Source organism: Kryptolebias marmoratus, linkage group LG15 (assembly GCF_001649575.2).
Source record: "Kryptolebias marmoratus isolate JLee-2015 linkage group LG15, ASM164957v2, whole genome shotgun sequence".
Lineage (NCBI taxonomy): Eukaryota > Metazoa > Chordata > Actinopteri > Cyprinodontiformes > Rivulidae > Kryptolebias > Kryptolebias marmoratus.
Window position 1 is genome coordinate 31106943 of NC_051444.1, and position 20569 is coordinate 31127511.

At 39.4% G+C, this 20569-nt stretch overlaps 2 protein-coding genes across 3 annotated transcripts in view; one reads left to right on the plus strand and one right to left on the minus strand.

The window, feature by feature from the left end:
* The first annotated feature begins 839 nt into the window (after nucleotides 1-839).
* LOC112449854 (WD repeat-containing protein 88) lies at nucleotides 840-12712 on the plus strand. The gene is made up of 8 exons (XM_025002455.2): nucleotides 840-1016; nucleotides 5445-5583; nucleotides 5668-5797; nucleotides 8254-8438; nucleotides 9349-9431; nucleotides 9508-9576; nucleotides 12176-12274; nucleotides 12579-12712. Exons 1-8 carry the CDS (start codon nucleotides 909-911, stop codon nucleotides 12702-12704), a joined length of 939 nt encoding a protein of 312 aa, XP_024858223.2. The 5' UTR covers nucleotides 840-908; the 3' UTR covers nucleotides 12705-12712.
* A 103-nt stretch (nucleotides 12713-12815) lies between these two features.
* Nucleotides 12816-20569, minus strand: part of wdr59 (WD repeat domain 59) — a 35768-nt gene continuing 28014 nt past the window's right edge. For both annotated transcript variants that reach the window (XM_017439885.3, XM_017439886.3), the window contains 5 exons: nucleotides 16863-16938; nucleotides 16660-16780; nucleotides 15948-16090; nucleotides 15564-15822; nucleotides 12816-13365 (listed from right to left, as the gene is read on the minus strand). In XM_017439885.3, coding sequence (XP_017295374.3) covers nucleotides 15587-15822; nucleotides 15948-16090; nucleotides 16660-16780; nucleotides 16863-16938 — 576 coding nt within the window. In that variant the 3' untranslated portion in view covers nucleotides 12816-13365; nucleotides 15564-15586. The remainder of the gene's footprint in view (nucleotides 13366-15563; nucleotides 15823-15947; nucleotides 16091-16659; nucleotides 16781-16862; nucleotides 16939-20569) is intronic.

The following is a 20569-nucleotide window of genomic DNA, read 5'->3' on the forward strand; positions in this document are numbered from 1 at the left end:
CTGTACACTTCAGACTTCCAGCACAAGTCAGACTCCTGTCATCTACAGAAATACTCAGATGACTCTGCAGTTGTCGGGTGTATCAGAGATGGACAAGAAGCTGAGTACAGAGATCTGGTGGACCGCTTTGTGGCATGGTGTGGAAACAATAATCTCATCTTGAATGTGAACAAAACAAAGGAGATGATTGTAGATTTCAGGAGAAACAGGGTCAGATCAAACCCTATTACCATCATGGGAGAAGAAGTAGAGGTGGTTGAGGAATATACTGTAAATACCTTGGTGTTTATCTAGACAACAGACTGGATGAGATGTTGCAAATCTTCTATAAGTCTGTTGTTGAGAGTGTCATCTCCTCAGCCATCATCTGTTGGGGCTGCAGCATCAGAGCCAGGGACCTAAAAAGGCTCAACAACCTGATAAAGAAAGCTGGTTCTGTTCTGGGGATGACTGTGGAACCTCTGGAGATGATGATGCAAAGAAGGATTTTGCATAAAATCAAGGAAATCATGGACAACCCTGACCATCCTCTTCATGAGACCGTCATCAGAAAACAGTCTCTTTAGTCAAAGGCTTCTTCAAAATAGTTGTAAAACGGACAGGAGATCTTTCCTGCTCACAGCCATCACCATCTATAATAACTCCTTGATTTAAATGAGCTACGTCAACATTTATTTTCACTTTGGGATTAATAAAGTATTTTTGAATTGAATTGAATTGAAACACTGATAAATATCAACAATTTATTTTTAGTTCTTTTATTTTAGAATGAAACACTTTTTATATGTAGTATTTATTTAAAGTTGCATTATTTCAATTTTGATCTTTATCTTCATCTTCAGGTAGGTATTTCAGGTCAATTTTGATTTCATGAGGGAAAAAAGCAGAAATGACATTTTTGATTGTAAATGTTGCAGACTTTGGTGTGTGTGTGGGTGTGTGTGTGTCTCAGGATGGTGACGGTGTCCTGGGATAAGAAGATGGTGTCCTGGGACCTGGAGACAGGATGTGTTCTGGTAACTTCTGCTGCTGATGTTGTGGGCTTTCCAGCTCCTCTTCCTCTTCTCCATCAGATATGTTAATGCTCTTTGCTCAAACAAAACATCATTTTAAAACAAATTAAATCTGTTTCTTGTAAAATTAATTTAATTAAAGTTGTTTCTTAGAGCAGTGGTCTGCAACCTGCAGCTCCAGAGCCACATGTGGCCCTTCAGCCCCTTTGAAGTGGCTCCTTGTAACTTTGACCAAACATGACATGAACCTGACTCATTTTTAGATTTAAACTGACAGCTGGAAAGGGTGCTTGGGGTAGTTTAGCTGTCAAAAGGTTTGCAATTTATGCAAGAAATTTCTACAACAAAATGCCACAAATACAAGTATATTAGGCTACTTGTGTGAGCAGAAATCAATAGACATCTAAATGATACTGGAAATGCTCTGTGTGCACTGTGTCACATCATATCTGTATCAGAATCAGCTAAATATGAATTAAATTTCCACTAAAATCTCTTTAAATGACAGTGATTAGTTTTACTAACAGTGTGTTAGCTCATTTCTTACTTTGTTTAAACAACTTTCTGACACAGGGTGCAGTTGCTCTCTAAATCCACCAGGAAATTACCAGCTTCCAACAACCATCCATAGTTTTTCTTTACCCACTTCTCCTTTCCGGGTCACAGGGAGCTCCAGCAGTCTCTGTGTGAAAAGCAAGGGACACCGTGGACAGGTCGTAAGTCCATCACAGGGCCACATAGAGTCAATTGAGACAAACGACCATTTACACTCTCACTCACACCGATGCCTCAGGCAAATTGCTGTAAAAGGATAAAAACATCTATTAGAGATAATTAGATTTAAAGAAATCAAAATATGGCAAATTAATAACAAGTTATTCTTATAGCAGAGAAAAATAAAGAATAAATACTTGCTTCTAATAACAGCCTGATACCTTCAGCAATTTAAGTAAATAAAGATTGTGGGCTTTTATTTGAAGATTTAAAGTCTTAAATAACCAAAGAATTGCCTTGTGTTTATGTTCACTCTTTTAAGACATTTAGTTGCAACTTATGGCTTTATTTATAAAACTTATTTTTGGACTAATTTTCTACAATTATGAGAACATCTGAAATAGGCTGGTATATTTTTATACAAAAAAGTGTGATTTTCTTGTATAAAACTGTTTTTTTCTTTTTGCCTATGTGCTTAAAGAAAATTACAAATAAATAAAATGTTACATTGCAACATAAAATGCAGGACAAATATATAATGGTCCGGTAGACCATGACTCTTTCAGTTGTAAAGGTTGCAGACTCCTGGCTTAGAGCATCTAGTCCTAATATTATGCCCCTGCCCAGATACTGGAAAAAGTATTTTTACTAAACATTTTGTCAGCCTTCGGCACTGTTTGTCACATCACCCTAATTAACAAGCTTTACGACTGGGTGGGGATCTCTGGGTTACATCTTACCTTTCAAACAGAAGTTTCCATGTTTTAATAAAGCAGATCATATCAGATACTACTGACCCAACATGTACCCTAGAGTTCTGTTTTGGCCCAGGTCCTGTCCTTATTAGGTGTACCATAAAGATTAAAGCACCCTTAATACTATCCTGTTTAAAAGTTTTGTCCTGTATTTCATCACACACCTTTAAAATAAAACGTGCAAATTATACACCAAAATGCACATCATAATTGTGAACAGTTTGTTTTGACTTTGGTAGTGGTGTGTTGCACAATGTAGACAAAATTCACATAGAAACAGAAAGAAAAGAAAATGGAGATCAGTGGGGTTTTGGCAAAATTGAGAAAAAGCCAACTCAGTTTGGAGCTCTCTAGCTCAGACATACATCCCAGAAGAAACATGATTCAAAGTTTGTACAGGTCACAGAAAGTTAGTCTTTACATGTCTAAACTGGCATTTTGTCTTTAATAGTTTTTACACAATCACAGTTTAGGACTGATGATTTTTATAGTTTTTTCCACAGAATGTTTACCTGATAGGTAATAATGTTACACTAACTTTTGAATTCTCTCAAATTTTCAAATCTTTTGAAACAAGCTCTTCTTGCTCCTAACTATTTCTATATATCTACAACTATTTTTTGGTACATATATAAATGTACATCAAAACTAGGTATTTTTGTCTTTCATCCAGTATGTCTTTCTTTTCTACAGGACTGAGGGTTTTCTCTCAAAACTCCCAGAATGCAGAGGGTGCAGCTAAGCTTACATAGACCTCGGTTATATTTTAGCCCAAAATATTTTCTTCAAAACTGGCAGTGAAGGGTGGTTTTAACTTGTCATATATCCTTCATAAGACACCTTCATAAGAAACAAAAAATAAACACGTGACCATCAGAATCTTCTTCTGCTTACAGGTCAAGAAGTTTTAAGATCTGACTTAAACTTTACACAGAGACTGCAGGGTTTCCCCCAGAAAAGAGGCTAAGCCCAGTGGTAGGTGGCCATTAAAGTTGACAGGAAAGTTGAAAATATGGCTATTTGTTATGTGATATTGTAAGATATTTGTGTCAAATATTTACACAACTACAGTTTTACAAAAAGGCACTTTTGAAATAATTTTTTAAACAAAAAAAATACAATTAAATTAATTAAATAATAATAAATAATTGATTGCACCTAATTTGAATCCTAATTTAAGTCGCATTTACAAATGAATTAAATTAACATAAATGAAAAAGTACAAACAAAGCACCAACACACGTCTCTTGTCAAGGCCAATGAATAACAACAGAGATGCTGACTGTACTGTGCTTTTTGTGCCACTGGCTGCATGTTGGATCACTACATAGAACAATATAACAAAGCATCTAATGCTGAATTTAATAGAATAATTTTACTGGTAAACAAAGATAAATTAGCTCGCATCATATTAATATTTTCACTAAGTACAAAACATGCTTACCATATTCGGTCTTGTAAAGGCACCTGCTGAATTTCAGCTCAACTAACCATTTTTGGGTAAACCCGCTTGTTCGATGTTTATTGCTGTGGCTCCAGCGACCTGCTAACTCGCTGGAGTGACGCAGCGCTCCATGAACAGCGCGCAGACCTGACCATGTGGTGGAGGTGTTTATACTTGGCGTTTACGTCGGAGCAGTATTCTCCAAAAAGATGGGGGGCAGTACGCTACGTAACCAGTGGAAATACGGTAAAAAGAGAGCAGATGGTTGAATGGAGCGCGGCGCGCTGTCCGCCCCAAGTTACAAAAGGTGCACAACACCGCACGGGACCTTTGTGCAGGGGCGGGGACAGTGTGATTGCATCACTGTTGGCGTGCGTACCCTCATGCAGTGAGTTAGATAAAGGTAGCAGTTTTGGGTGTGCAGGTGGGAAAAAACGTATAAATAAAAAGTATATAAAATGTCATACTTATAATAAACAAGTGGAGCTTAGTCTGGTGTCCAGACCTGGCGGCCGGGTCACCAAAGCCTGTCGGCCTGCCAGGCATATAATACGCTGGGGGAAACCCTGAACTGTTTAGCTGAGGCTTACTTTTCAGTCTGTTTCTATCTGCCTCTCATTAACTTGGCAGTCATTGAGTGACAGACACAGGTGTGTGATGTCTGATCCCCAGTCAGTTTCACACCACTTAGCACTTTAATGTATATGACCAAAACATCTCACAAGTAGACCAGGCCAACGGACACCCTAACGACCCTCAGGAGGGAGGACACAGAGTGATTTGTATGTGAGTTTAGCTCACAGAAACAGAGCAGCTCACTGCCATTTTATATCTTATAAATCAAGACCTTTGCACTTTTCAGTCTGAAATGAGAAAAATCCTCGGATGAGAAACTGAAAGTCAGCTAACAAGAAAAGTTCACTCTGATTTATAATAATAACAACAACATTAATAATTCTCAAGACCACCGGATGACTCAAAAAAAACCACACCCTGAATCTGACTGGTTGTCAGGCTTAATGCTCCATTGTAGGTTTTTAAAAGCTGAAATCTCAGACCTCCTCTGTTTAAAGTTCGTTTCTCTCATTTGATATAAATGGCAGTAGAACAGAGACTGTTCTGAGTCTTTAACATCAAACTTTAAGGGCAGATTGATCCATTCTTTTTTTGCAAAGCTATGAAAGGAAATCTTATGTTTGTTAAGAACAGATCCCGAAGGCAACATGTGAAGTGAGAACTGGATGAGGTTCAGAATGGAGCCTTGAGGAACTTCACATGTGAAAAGTATTCATTTATGTGGACAGAGAAACTTGTTTCTTTAAGATATGGCCTGTAAAGCAGAACCATTAATCTTTCCACTGTTCAAGTGGTGACAAAAGAATGTTCTGATCCACTGTGTCAAAGGCAGCAAATAGGTCTGAAAGCACGAGTACAGTGGAGTTCTCTGAGTCAGCAGTTAAAATAGCTCATTAAAAGCTTCTAGATATGCTAATATATTGATTGTATCTTGTTGTGCAGTGGAAGTCGAGGCAGGCTGGCCTTCTGACATCCTGCAGCTGCTCGTCTGACGGCCGGCTGCTTGTTTGTGCAGCAGATCCACAGAACGCTGTTTCCATCTGTGATGCCTCCAGCGGTCAGACGCTGCATCACGTCAGAGGTACTAACAGCTCCGACACGTCTCAGTCAAGATTCACACAGTATCTGTGATAGTTGGGATAGTTCTAGTGGTTTTCTCCACCAGACCACCACCACTCCACGGTCACACGGTGCCGCTTTGACCCTCAGAGCCAGCGGGTGGCAACAGTATCTGCTGATCGCAGTTTCAAAATGTGGGACCTGAAGGCTCAGAAGACCAGCGTATCTGTCGACAGGTAGCACAGTTACTTTTCTGTTGTCATCATTCAGTGGACTTTCTGTCAGCTGTCTATGCTGTGAGTCTTTCATAGTTTCTTTGTGATGATGATGATCATCCAGATGTTTTTGATCAGGTCTGCAAAGGATGTTTAGCGTTGTATCACAATGGAAGCATATTCCTCTAATGCCAAGAAAAAACACTCTTGCCTATCTCTTTGGCTGTGCAAAACTTTTAGCAATGTTTTGACTGAGCTGGGTACAGAGGAATTTAAGTGACTTCTGTTGCCATGACAACAAATGATTGTATTGGAATTAGGACTGTTTCATATCACTTTTTGTGATAAACAAACACTTCATGAGAAAGACAGCAATGTTCTAAGGAAACTTTAAAAAGTGTTAACTCTTGTTGAAAGCTGCAAACAATACCAGGACTTATAAATCTTTGATCTGCTGAAACTTAAATGTTTACTTTTAATCTCTCCTGTGTTCAGAAGCTGTCATAGCTGACAATAACATTACTTGCTTTTTTAGAAATCACTACCCCACCTGTGAATTATGTTTTGTTTGTAATTTCACTGATAATGTGGATGAGAGAAACAGGTTGAAGTAGTTTATCAGATTAACTTGTAAGTTTAATTTCCATTTGTTTGTTTTTTATAATTTTATAACAACAGCAAACCTTTAATTGTTTTGTACAAGTTTGAGCTCCAATTAACTATCAAATAGTCACGTTTACTCTTGTTGACCTGAACTCTTCAACTGTATTTTAAGAACACAGGAGTGTTCTCTTTCATGTAAAGATCTGCGCCTACGACAAATCACTGAAGATCTTTGAGACGACTGTTGGACACAGAGCAGTCATAGATGCCTAGGCCAACCTAGACTAAGACTGACAAGCTTTCCTGCTCAGTGGAAGTGATCAGGGGAGGTTGGTCATCGAGCTGTGTTCAGAGTCTGTGGGAGTCACAACCTGGGGATGTGCCAAAGACAACCTTCATTGCTCAAGAATTAGGACCGGACCACAATGATCATGTTAAACATTGGGAAACCTTTTTGAAATGGCCAGAACACTCCTTTTAAACAATCTGACCTATTAGTATGACAGTACTTGTTTTAATTTGGTTCTTTATCTCTGCCAAGGAAGTTATGTTTTCGGTAGGAGTTTGTTTGTCCTTCATCCGTACCCTAGCAAGACTACTTAAAAATAATAAACAGATTTTGATAAAATGCTCAGGAAATGTTGGGGTTTTGACAACAAACAAGTGGTTCAATTTTGGTGGTGATCCAGTCAAAAGTCAAGGTCAAGGTCACAGGTGACCCCATGCTCTAACTCTGCAACAAAGTAAAGTAGGAATGTCAAACCGCACAGCTGGACACCTCAGGGGTCAAGGGTGATCACTATCAGGAACTCTCCACCTACGTGGCATCGCTTCCAGGGAGGCCTACCCAGTCTAGTAAGGCACCTCCTCTCCCTGGTATTGAGAAAAACAATGTTAGGTCTGGTTATGTTTTAAGTTAATGCAAGTTGATGAAACAATTTTCCTTTATAATCTGACTCTTCATTAATTTTGTCTGAATTATTAACACTTTTATTGATCCAAATTCCTAAGTAAACTATTTACCAGAATAATCTAAACTCTTTAATTTTCTGCATGTGTAAACCTAAAAAATAAGATCTTAATCAAACATCCTGTTCTGCTTTAGATGAACTTATAATCAAAGACTTTCTTCGAATCATGAAAGGGTTCATTCTAGTGTAATCGTTGTTAAATCATTGTTAAATAATATAACTACAAATCTGAGGATTTATTTAATGCTAAATCTCAGAATATTATTTTCATTGTTATTTTTTGTGTGTGTTCAGTGGTTGTTGATTTTATTGTTTAATTGTTGTTTTAATTTTTTTAATTTAATTTTGTAATAAAATCTTAAAAGACAACTTTGGTCTCTTCATTGGTAACATATTATGATTGAAAATTCTCTGTAAATAATGGATTCAGCATTTAGCTGCTGAGAGCTGATAAATAATAAGAGTGATTAAATTAAGGAGTCTAAATAGTGATTGATAAGTTCGATCTGGTGTCTCCTTTTAAAAAAGCTTAAAACAGCAGCAAAATAAGTTTCCCCCTTCTTCTTTCCACTTGCTACAAAAGGAATAAAAATTATCCTTGAACCTTATCAAACATCTTGTAACACTTTTTTCTTTAGATTCTATCTTATAAAAGTTTGAACAAAAGCTCTTAATTTTTTAAAGACAAAAATTACTTTACATTATATGTAACTTCAGTTAAGCACTGATTAGGCTCTATAGAATACTTTATTCAGATTAGCTTTGTAGAGATGTAGTAGTGCTGTATGAATGTATGGATGGGTAAATGAGGGCACAGACTGTGTGAGCTAGAAAGGTGCTATTTAAGTACAGTCCATTTACCATTTATAATGAGTTATTCTTATTGTTATTTTTTATTTTTAGTAACCATGGCAACGTTGTTTCTGACTGCTGCTTCACCAGCAACGGACACTTCCTGTGCACAGCATCATGGGATAAAACTCTGAAGCTGTGGGACCTACAGGCTGGACAGTTTCGCTCTCATGGTGGGACAACACTTCAGGGAGACCACGAAGGCAGCGTGAGCTGCTGCAGCTTCTCTGATGACGGTGAGAAATCCTAGCAATACTCAGGATTTCTCTCTTTCTCTTTAAACAGCATCCTGCTCCTGCAGCTGCAGTTCTGATCATCATATAGACACATGCCACTGATCTGTCCTTAGATGTGTCCTAAAAACAGACACATAAAACTGATGTGTCCTTAGGTTTGTCCTGAAAAACGTGGTGAAGATTTATTCATTGATTGACTTGAATAGTTTCTCACACTGTATGGCAAGACCTTGTACAAATGAATATGTGTTAGGGATGACTCTTTAACACTTTAAATTTTAACTCAATATCTGTAAGACTGACTGAGTTAAAGCAATTTTTGTGTTTGCCAAGTTCTTTTAGCTGTGGCAGCCATTTTCAATCTGGTTGATTCTAAAAGGTAATCGGTTCTGCAGATTATGTCCAGTGATTATGTTCTGAGAGTTTCATTATAATCCATCAAGGAGTTCATGAAGAATTTAGCTAACAGTCAGACAAATGTTCATGTAGACAGACACAAGCAATGACATCACCTTTTGGCAACAAGCAATAAACTAAAAAATGAATAAAGATAAATCCATGAAACTGTAACAGTTGCTTTAAATAAAGTTTAAATAGAAGGAAAGAAAACCATTTATTAAAAGCATTACTAATATGTTGAATAAAAATGTGGACAGGTGTTAAAATAATTCAGGAGAAAAATTAAGGTTGTTTCTTAAAGCAAATCAGTTTTTATTAAGAATTTATTGTTTGTTTCTACTTTATTTATGTGTTAAAGATGTTATGTCTACAAGCTAAAAATCATTGTGATGTTCACAGAAACAAAACTTGGCTGTTTAGATTTTTCTGGAAGATGACATGACCAATTCATTTTCCTCTTGTACGTCAGGTTTAATTAATTCTGATAACAGAGTTTTAGTTGTGTCTGCAGCCACCTTGGTGGTGTCGGGCTCCTACGACAAGACTGTTGCACTCTGGGATATGTCGTCACTCAGCCGGACTCTTGTCCTGAAGGTGAAAAACTCTGCTGAGACAAACTGAATGTTTTATACATGCTCTGCTCATTTTTCTGCTCTGTGTTTTGTTTTAGGGCCACAGTGATTGGGTCACAGATGTGTCACTCAGCCCTGACAGGAAGTTGGTGGCTTCCTCCTCCAAGGTACCACTTTCTCTAAACATATTCCCTTAATTCAAAAAAAGTTTCTCAATCAGAGATGAGAAGCGAAACGTCTTCAGCTACAGAATAGAAGTCCAGTTGTTTTTGTTTTTTAACTTTATTTGAATTTACCATGGCCTGGATGACTGAGAATCTACACCAGCACATATTCCCTTAAGGTCCAGACATTTAGGTGGTTGTTTTCAGTTTCAAACATATCTGTAGTTCAAGCTTGTTGATCCAGAATGTGTTGGTTTCTAAGTGGGAATTATTGCAGACTCTGGATCTTCAAGGATTCTCAAAGTCCCACATCAACAATCCTGACCTCAGAATAATTTACAGTCATAGAAAAAAGAACATTTACCCTCTTTTATTTCCAGGGTTTTACATATTAGGACATAATAAAACTAATCTGGTCTTTACCAGGTTCTGAAGTTATTCAAACCTTAACTGAACAAAACACAACAGATTCCACCCTGTCATTATTTGACAAAAACAAAGACAAAATTTAAATGCTGTGTGGAAAAACGTGATCCACCCTTGCTGCTTCCACATGATTTCAGAGTTTCAGGATCAGCCAGGAGCTGCTGATCAGATGTATTGATTAACTGATCATCATCAGTGGGAACACCTCTAGAAAAGCTAGTTTTTGCTGCTTTGAGCAAACAGGTGTGTGTTAACACAACACAAAGGTGGAAAGACATCAGCAATAACCTCAGAGGAACAATTGCTGCTGCCAGTCCATCATTCTACAGAGACAAAGATTATTCACAAGTGGAAAAAATTTAAGACAGCTGCCAATCTTCCTAGGAGTGGATGTCCCAGTGAATTCACCCCAAAGGTTAGACCATGCAGTGCTTAGTGGAATGATCATCATCTAGATTTTTTTAAAGTTCATGACAGGACAATAAGGAAAAAGGGTTGCTGGAGAAAATTTCTTCAGTCTAAAAACAACATGGCAGCATGACTTGCCGAAGGTTTGGAAAGTTTCATCTGAATGAACCACAAGACTTCAGCAACAATATTATTTGGACAAATGAGACCAAAGTGCAAATGTTTACCCATAATTCACAGCAGCTAACACAGCAAATTAATACAAACACCTCATGCCAACTTTCAGCATGGTGGTGGAGGGCTGATAGTTTGGGTTCCTTGCAGTAAATAAAACAACCTTGAACTTCTCTGTAGACCAAAGGATCTTATTTATTTTATTTATTTATTTTTTTGTCCTGTTCTGGCATCTCAGGCATACCATATAGAAAAGATGGTTGCCTACATGTGCCAGAACAGATTTGCTCTACAATAAGGATATCTCAAGATGAGAATCCCTATTGCATGATTTACTTCATTGAATCAAGACTGAATCTGAATCTAGCTTCAGATTAGGCAGGCCACATTGTTGTACTAGCAACCTGTTGTATGACCTTCAATTATCAGGACTTTTTTGTGAATCGGCGTGAAAGTGGGTGTGGGGGGAAGGGTATGTGTAACACAGACGCAGAGAGACTGACTGCATATATATATATGTGATATATGTGTAAGGCGTGTTCATGTTATGTGGGTGCATGTGTGCTAACAAGCCACCTGGAGATGCATAGTTAAAAAAAGTGCCATGAACAGTAGAAGGCCCACCATCTACAGCACCCAAGAGCAGAAAGGACAGGTGGATCCAGCCCCAGAAGGCAGCAGCAGTCCCAGGCAAACAGACACCGGGCATCACCCCAAGGCAGCTGTGCATTCGCACAGAGGTAGGTCGCCAGCGAAGCACAGGGCCAGCAGCCCCCAGGACAACGAGACATGGGGAGAGACGCAGGGCACCAGCCCCCCAACCCAGTCACACCACCATCTCTGGGTCGGGTCCCAGGCTAAGTCCCGACTCCCCAATGGCCCAGCGCCCACACCTGCCTCGGCAGAGAAACCACCCAGCACCAAGCAGGAGAGGCCAAAGGATTTTAGAGTCAAACCTCAACCTGGTGGAAAGAAGAGTGGGTCAAAACTCCGCCACAACCATGTGAGAGACTGATAAAATCAAAACATTTGGAAACATTTTTTACTCAGTTTTTCCTGTTTTGGTTCAGTTGTTGTCTAATAACTAATGACTAAGTGGATTCTGTTGTGTGATTTTGTAAAGTTGAGGTTAGATTTTAGATTTGAATAATTTTAGAACCTGGTAAAGAGCAGATCAGGTGTTCTATGTCCTGACACAGAGAACTAACAGAGGGTGTACTATCTTTTTTTCCATGACTTTCTGATTTCTGATTAGTCAGATTGTACTTGCAACACTTTAAAGTTTCATAAAGAATGAAGACAGCAGCCTAAAATCTTCAACTGTCCTCAGTTTGAAAACAAAATAAAACAAAAAAAACCCATTTTTTTCTTTATTGTTTATTTGAGTGGAGACAAGTGTTAAGTATAAACAAATACTGAACACTGTAACATTTATAGCCTTAGCTAGTTTGCAATGCATCATAAAACAATCTAAAAACAATAAAACAACATAGCAAGATCTTAAATCTTAAACATAACATAAATCCTAAAATTAACTGTAAACATGTTTATGATCCTGCAGCTGCTTGGATAAATGTTTGATTCTACTCTGCAGGATGGGACTGTCCGGTTCTGGGACATAGAGAACATAGAAGAAATCCCAGAGGTTATGCAGATAAAGAGCACTGAAGGAACAGGAATTCAGATCCTACAGGTGAGAAGCTATTATAAAAGCTATGTGCAACTGGTAAGACATTAACTGTTCATGCAGTGTCCACAGAAACCCACTTCATTACTTTTCCTTTAAATGATGAAACCATGTAATACATGAGGATTGGTTTACCAGATGGAAAAAAATTAATCTTTCATATTTAGAGGATGTTGTTTTTACCACAACTGTATCTGTAAACATTTCTCCATTTGTCACACCTGAAATTCCAGCACCTGACAAGTCTGTTCCTGAACCTGATGGAGGCTGTCATCATGATGACTGAACACGCATGTGTGTGTGTTTGCAGTGTGAAGAGTGTGGAAAGCCATTCCTGGTGTCCCGACTGCTAACCTCAGATCTGCTGACTCAGTGTGTCTTCTGTCGACTCAAAGCTCCACCCACATACCACCCGCAACCGCCGCTGGTCATGTGACTTCCTGTCTGGGCCAGCTGGTAGGGATTCATTGTAATTAATGAGTGATCCAACTTTTTACAACATCACAAATTTTATTGATTCCAGTCTAAAAAATAAACAGATTTATAACACAGTTGATCTGTTTTAACACTCAAAGTCAGATGACTTGTCCTCTGACATCATCACATCGGTTCTGAGAACAAGGCTTCTGATTGGTCTAAATGGTGCTGAGGCTATGAGGTCATCCATCCCAGTTTGTTTTGTTTTACTCCAATCAAATCTTCCACCTCAGTCAGGAGTCACCTCCTGTAAGCCAGCTGAGAACAGAGCAACATTTATTCTGTTAATAAATAATGTGAAGAAATGATTATTTTCTCTCAATAAAACCTGCGGGACTCAGTTTTTTGCTGTAAAACATAAAAGTCTGTCTTGGAACAGACAAATCATCCTGTAGAATCAACAGATGTCCACAGGAGACATTTCATCATGACAAGGTTCCCTCTGGAGCTTCTGGACCAACTCGGGTTGCCATGGATGCGACAGTTAAGCTCCTCCAGGATCACATGAGGATAATGATTTTGAAGCTGCTGCACCATCGGTCTCCTCGTCTGTCAGAAAGTTCGTTTTCAGATGCAGGGCGTCTGTGTTGAATGAAGTGAAATGACATGTCTTTTGACTCCTGTTTACAAAAAGAAAAGCATACATTTGAATTATTTCATAATACAGATTAACTAAGAAAAAAAGGAAAAACAAGACAAGAATGAAAAATATATATTTCGGTACATGAAAAAATAAGAAAAATGCTTAAATACTTTTGTTTCCTGATAGTTTCTTTATTCATTTTTCTTTTTTCTTTTATATTTTTTTTTTGCAGATGCATTTAGTTTTATGGCATTTATACAATAAAGATAAAAATACAAATATCTCTGCAAATCAAGTACTGAAATGAGAAAAAAAGATGCATAAATAAATGTGGGAATTTAGAGACAAATGACAAAATACAGACACACTGATAAATATTATCCTTTTAAAGAAAGAAAAGTCACTGAAATAACTGACAAAAGTAATAATTAGAAAGAAAATACTAAAAATAAACTACTGAAAATCAGTCATTGCTTTTGAATTTTGGTTCAACACAATTATTTAAAAAAAAATTAGAACTGACTTTAACAAAAAGATGGCACCTTTAACTCAAATTTTTGAGTCAATTACTGCAGTCAACCAATTCCTGTAACTTCTCTGAGACTTCTGCACCTGTCCACAGGTACTTTGTCCAATTTCTCATGAACAAACTGCTCCATCTGTCTCAGGTTTGAAAGTTCCTTCTCCAGATGTTTCAGCTCCTTTCACAGATGTTCAACAGCATTTAGATCTAAAGAACATTGGAATCTTGATTATCATTACTAACGGGAGAACAATGTGTGTGGACAAGTATTAGAAGATCTAGAACAACTACTGGAGCTTTAGGTCTGAATATCATCAAGAAACACTGCAGCAAAAATTAGTTCTACAAACTTATCTTACCAAAACTGCAGTCCAGATGGTTACAAAAGTTACAAGATTATTAAAATGCATTCCTCCTAAAATAATTAAATAATAAAGTAAAGTGTTCAAATTACCTAGATTAAATACTGCCTCTGAGTGAAGTCTTAATTGTCAATAAGTTGGTTGACTGTTGAGGCCTCATCCTTGGTTGTGTTTGTGTGGTTTTCTGTCCTACTACTTGCAAGGTGAAGATAATAGTCCGCTGTCAGAGGAGACAGTTCACACTGAACAGTTAACTGGAATTCCCATCATTCAATAGATCCTTACAGTTCTGGAATCTTCTCTGGCACCAATAAAAAACCTGACTGCTGATCAAGGCAACTTGCTGGTCCTTTTGTCAGGGTACAGGGTAGGGTTCACTATCAGTTTATCATCTTAACAGGCATAGATTCAGAACAGAGTGAGAACATGGCTGCTGTGTGAATCTCATAGGGCAGACTGTGGGTGACAAGCTCAAGGACTGCTGATTCTGCTCTGATTGGTCATACTGTGCTCTAACCAGAAATACATTCGCACCATCTGTCTGTTTGAGCAAACAGACCGATGGTGCGATCTGACATTGATGACCCTTGACCTTTTAGTCCACCTCTAATCTCTTTGGTTGGTGTTCTGGACTCTTCGGCTACCATTTGTATTATCTGTCTCTTTAATTTGTCATCAGTTTTCCTCTTGAGGCCATGTCCAGGGAGGTTGTCTCCAGTCCTGTGGACCTTAAACCTCTGAATAATCTGAGCAGCTGTAGTCAGAAGAACATCCAGCTGCTTGGAGACGGTCTTATAGTCTTTACCTTTAACATGCGTCTCAGTCATTTTCTTTCTCAGCTCCTGAGACAACTCTGCCCTTAGCTCTCTGTGCTCCATATGCAGTGTGGTACACACCATGATACCAAATAGCCCTGTGACTACTTTTCACCCTTTAAATATTCAGACTGACTGATTACAGGACACACCTTAACATGTCCCTGTGGGCAAATTAGTTTCAACAAGAAGTACCCAGAAGTATTTTTTTATTACTTTTGATAGTTTCAAGTTATTCCAGAGAGCTTTGTGGGTTTTTATTTCTTTTAACAAAAGTGTACAAACAAATGTATTCATGTCTCTAAAAAGAAAAGAAAAATTAACCAAGGAATGCTACATCTTTAATTTTAATAAACCAACTGAACAGTAATACAGACACGCTTATTAAGAAGTATTTTTATACACTATGTAAAAGTAATTAATTATATATAAATATAGAATGAATATATTGTAAAATAAACTTTTAGTTGTCATTTGTCCTTATATTTCCACCTTATTTGATTAATTTCTGTGTATATGTCCAGGTGTGATTTACCCTCTCATACTTTAGTGTTTGCATCAGAACGTGCTCTGCAGCAGGCAGTGGCAGCCACAGCCAGCCGGACACTCGTCCTGCCGCCGGAACCAGTCCATCATGTGGTTAGTGTGTCCTCCGTGGCCGCAGCTCAGACAAAAGTTAGATGAACCTCGGACGGCTACGTGGCAGATGGCGCACTGGAAGGTCAGACGCTTGCAGACGGCACACTGAGTCCCACGGGCCTGACTGCGACAATGACAGCAGTATACGCCAAACTCTGTAGAGAGACGACACACAGTTACTTAGTCCACTTCAACACAACTTTATAACATATCATAACATTTATAACATCTCCTGAAGAAAACTTCCTGCCCTAGAGGGAACGTTCTCAGGGGAACATACCAATCCCTTTGTGAGGTTCTGGAGGGCTGGACGTAAACTTGAGCACATCTGCTCGCTTGTCTCTCAGGTCCCAGCGGTATAAGATCTCTCCATAACACTTCTTAAAGTCATCAAACTGCAGCGTGTTGGCCGGGTCCAGCAGCCTGCACAGGAAGAGGAAGCGACGACATTTTTTGGAAAAAATAAATTCACAATACAAAGCAAATCTTCAGTTAAAAAAAGTTAAATAAAGATTTGCTCCACAACCAAATTCAAGGCCTATCATTTCTAGAAGGGATGCGTATCGCCTGCTGCCTTTCATGCCAGAGTTTCAGGTGTACACTCTGAATGTGACATCTGGCACACTGAGATCAATCATGTTATTTTCAAGGTTTGACCAGACCAGAATGACTACAACACTGTCCCTTCACAAGCAATACTAATACAACCCGGTATTTACTTGATCTATACCAGGGATTTATCAGGTTGTATTAGTATTGCATGGAAAGGGACAGTGTTGTAGTAGCAATATTTAACATGCAGGATTGAAAACAAAAACAGATGTTCCTACTCTCCGTGAAAGCAATATAGAAGCTCCTTTTGGCTCAGTGAGCTGTCAATGAAAAGCCAGAAGGTACAAAAACTGGTATAAAAACTGGACTAATACTACAGGAAAGTTTGGACCCAACTGCAACAACAATCTGTGGGAATATACTGAAGAAACAATTTGAACCTCTTGTTCATGTCATGCAGCTCTCGTTCCCGTTCCCGAGGATCGGTATAACCTTGGTTGCCATAGCGGTAGTCATCAGGGGAGGGTTCACCCCAGGGGTTGGCATGCTCAGAGTCTCTGACTGAAAACAAGAAGAAATAAAGAGTTTGTCAGGAATGTGAGACATCCAGTCATAGCCTGCGTGAGGCACTGAAGAGTCTGACCTGTGGTCCAGGTGCTGGTGGAGTCCGAGGTGCTGGAGCAGGAGCCTGAGTTGATAGAGCTGGATGTGTAGCTGGGCTGAGACAGGAACAGAAACATGTTCAGAAATTTTAAAATGTTCCATCTGTTTACATGGACAGGGCAGAATTTAAGACTTGTACTGCAGCCAGTGACTGGGAGGGGAGCCTTGTCATTTATAGCTGCAACTTATGGTGTCTGGTCTTGTTTGTAGTTATAATAATCATGGCCAACACAACAGGCTAATGCTAACTTCCACAGCTCATAATTGAGATTTTCAGACTCATTAAAAATGTCTTTATTATTGTGACGCCCCCTCCACTTTACATGGAGGGATGTGTGTTTTGTCAAGATATGTGGAAAGTGGTGTCATCCAGGATCTGCTTGGACCCTGCGTTTCCTGGTTTCCGGGTTATATAAGAGCTGTGCTCCTATTGGTGAGGAGGCGGGCTAGTGGAGTTGGAGCTCGCTAGGAGCTGAGCTAACTTCTCCGCCCCGCCAGTGCTGCCAGGTGTACGATAATTATTGTATTTGTACGATAATTTTGCCCTCTGTACGATGTACGATCAATAATCCCAAAAGAGGCCAAATATACGATAATTTGACCATTCCGTGAATGTGTGGTTGTAATCTGTTGTAATCAGCCTGTCGCAACTGTCTGTCAGGGGTTTTTTTTGTGAACACTGAAGGCATCTGTTTCTGGAAACAGATGCACGATTGGCTGAAAATTCCAGCCAATCGTGCTTTTATAAATGTGAGCTACGAGTGACGTGTATGCGTTTGCCTCAGAACAACGGCCATGATTGGCTGAATAGTCTGCTGCGCCCGCCCAATGAGTGAGGAAAAAAAAAAAGAAAGAAAGACAGAAGCAGAGCCAGTCTGGAAGAAGAAGCACTGAGAACCTGTCAGACACTATTCAACACTAGAGTGACTTTAGCGCATCAATAGACTTGTTACTTTGGTTATGACGGGTGTACGATAATTTCCCTCAAAATATGATAATTTTATGTCTCTGGTATGATAATCCTAAATTTCTGACCTGGCAACACTGCGCCGGCTCTGTTATTCAGGCCGGATGTTGCCTGATTTGTCTGCCCACCCTGATTTTGGGTTTAGGTTTGCTTATCGGCAGCGTCAGTTGGTAGTGAGCAGGTGTCACGGGTGTTGAGTCAGCAAGATGTGAGCGAGCGTGAATTTTCTAAAGTTTTCACAGCTTGTGCTGTGACTCGAGCTATGGCGTGCTCTCAGCTTGACACTGAAAAAAAGGCACAAGATGAAAATAAAGGACAAGTTCTTTTTGCCACTTGCTGATTTTCCGTTTTCCGTCACTCGCAGTGATCTGATAATGGAACAGCGTGCTGATTCCTCATTGAAAGATTTGTTTGAACAGGTTCGTCAAGAGAGTGATGTGGGAGACAGCGGGGGTGGTTATTTTCTCCAAGACTTGTTATTAATTAGAAAATGGGTGCCACATTTTGGTTCTGTTGAACAGGCGGTCTTTCAAGTGGTCGTTACCTCAAAATATCGTGATGCAGTGTTGAAGGTAGCACATGATGAGTCTGGGCATGCTGGTGTTAAAAAAACATGGCCGTGTCCTTAGGCAATTTTTTGGGCCTCGTTTGAAGAGGGATGTTTCCTTCTATGTTAGGACATGTCATGTATGTCAGCTAACTGCAAAGCCGAATCAAACTTTGAAACCCACCCCTTTCGTACCCATCTCTGTTGCAGCAGAGCCTTTTCAGCACTTAATTATTGATTGTGTAGGTCCTTTACCAAGATCACGATCTGGAGCTTGTTATTTGCTCACTGTTATGTACCAAAGCACACGTTATCCAGCTGCTTACCCATTACGCACAATAACAGCAAAGTCTGTGGTGCGTGCTCTCTCTCAGTTTATCTCTGTATTTGGTATTCCTCAGGTAATTCAGTCTGATCAAGGCCCAAACTTTTCCTCACATCTTTTTGGCCAGGTGTTAAAACAGCTCCATGTTAAACACAACAAATCTATGGCTTACCATCCGGAAAGTCAAGGCGCGTTGGAGCATTTCCATCAGACCCTAAAATCATTACTTTGTGCTTATTGCACAGAATTGGGGAAGGATTGGGAGGATGGCTTGCCGTGGTTGATGTTGGTTGCTTGGGAGGTTACTCAGAAGAACATGGGCTTTAGCCTAAATGAGTTTGTGTTTGGACACACCGTTAAAGGTCCTTTAGCAGCTGTGGCAGTGGAGTGGAAACAGCCAGAGCCGCCCCAAAATCTAGTTGACAACGTGAATGGTTTTAGGCATAGGCTGTATGCAGCACAGAATTTAGCGAAGGAAAAACTGTCAGCTAGCCAAGAAAAAAATGAAATCTTTATTTGATCGTCAAGCAGTGGAATGATCATTTTTGCCAGGGGATCAAGTTTTGGCATTATGCCCCGTTATTACATCTCCGTTTCAGGCAAAGTTTTCTGATCCATACACAGTGTTGAAACAAATCTCTGATCAGAACTATCTCATTGAAACACCTGAGCGCAGGAAAAAGACTCAACAATGCCACGTGAATCTGTTAAAGCCATATTATGCTTTATATATATTCTGAGCAAATACGCCCAGTTTGTGCGGTTAATTACATTTGTCTTGATACCTGTGTTACCGAGGAGACTGGTACCGTGGACAGCGCTATGACACATGGCCGTCTTTCCAATTCTGAAACATCTTTCTGAACATCATTCAAAACAATTGAGTGAGTTGATTTACAGCTTTCCCTGTTTGTTTTCTGACACACCTGGGCGTACGACTTTATTGGAGCATGATATTGATGTGGGTCAAGCGAAACCAATAAAAACAACGCTTTTATTGAGTGAACATTGAAAAACGTAACATTGAAAAAAAAGTATCTTGATGCAGAAGTGGAATATATGTTGGACAAGGGTATTGCTGAGCCATGTTCATCTAGTTGGGCATCTCCCTGCATTTTGATTCCTAAGCCAGACAACACATTTCGCTTTTGTTCGGACTATCGTAAATTGAATTCCATTACCAAACCTGATTTGTTTCCCTAGGATGGATGATTGCGTGGATCAGGTTGGATCGGCTAAGTTTGTTAGTAAGTTTGACTTGCTTAAAGGCTACTGACAAGTTCCTTTGACAGTGTGTGCACGGGAGGTAGCTGTGTTTGTCACGCCTTCTGGGTTGTATTCGTATACAGTTATGCCGATTGGACTTCGAAATGCACCCGCTACGTTTCAACGACCAATGAATTATGTGGTTGGAGATATGCAGGGTTGTGCTGTGTATTTGGATGATGTCGTGATTTATGCTGACACTTGGGAACAACATCTGGAGCGCATCCACAAGCTGTTCACCCGGTTGGCAGGGGCAGGGCTCACAGTCAATCTTGCTAAGTGTGAATTTGCAAGGGCAACCGTGACATATCTGGGCCATGTAGTGGGGCAGGGTCAAGTGTGTCCTGTTGCAGCCAAAGTGGAAGCAGCACAAAACTTTCCGGTTCCGGTTACAAAAAGAGATCTTATGCATTTTCTTAGTCTGATTGGTTTTTATCGTTGTTTTTATGAAAACTTTTCTTTGGTAGTAGCCCCGTTAACCAGTTTACTATCTAAGGATGTTAAGTTTGACTGGTCTCCTTCTTGTCAGCATGCATTTGAGCAGGTGAAACAGCTCCTTTGCTGTGCTCCCGTTTTGGCAGC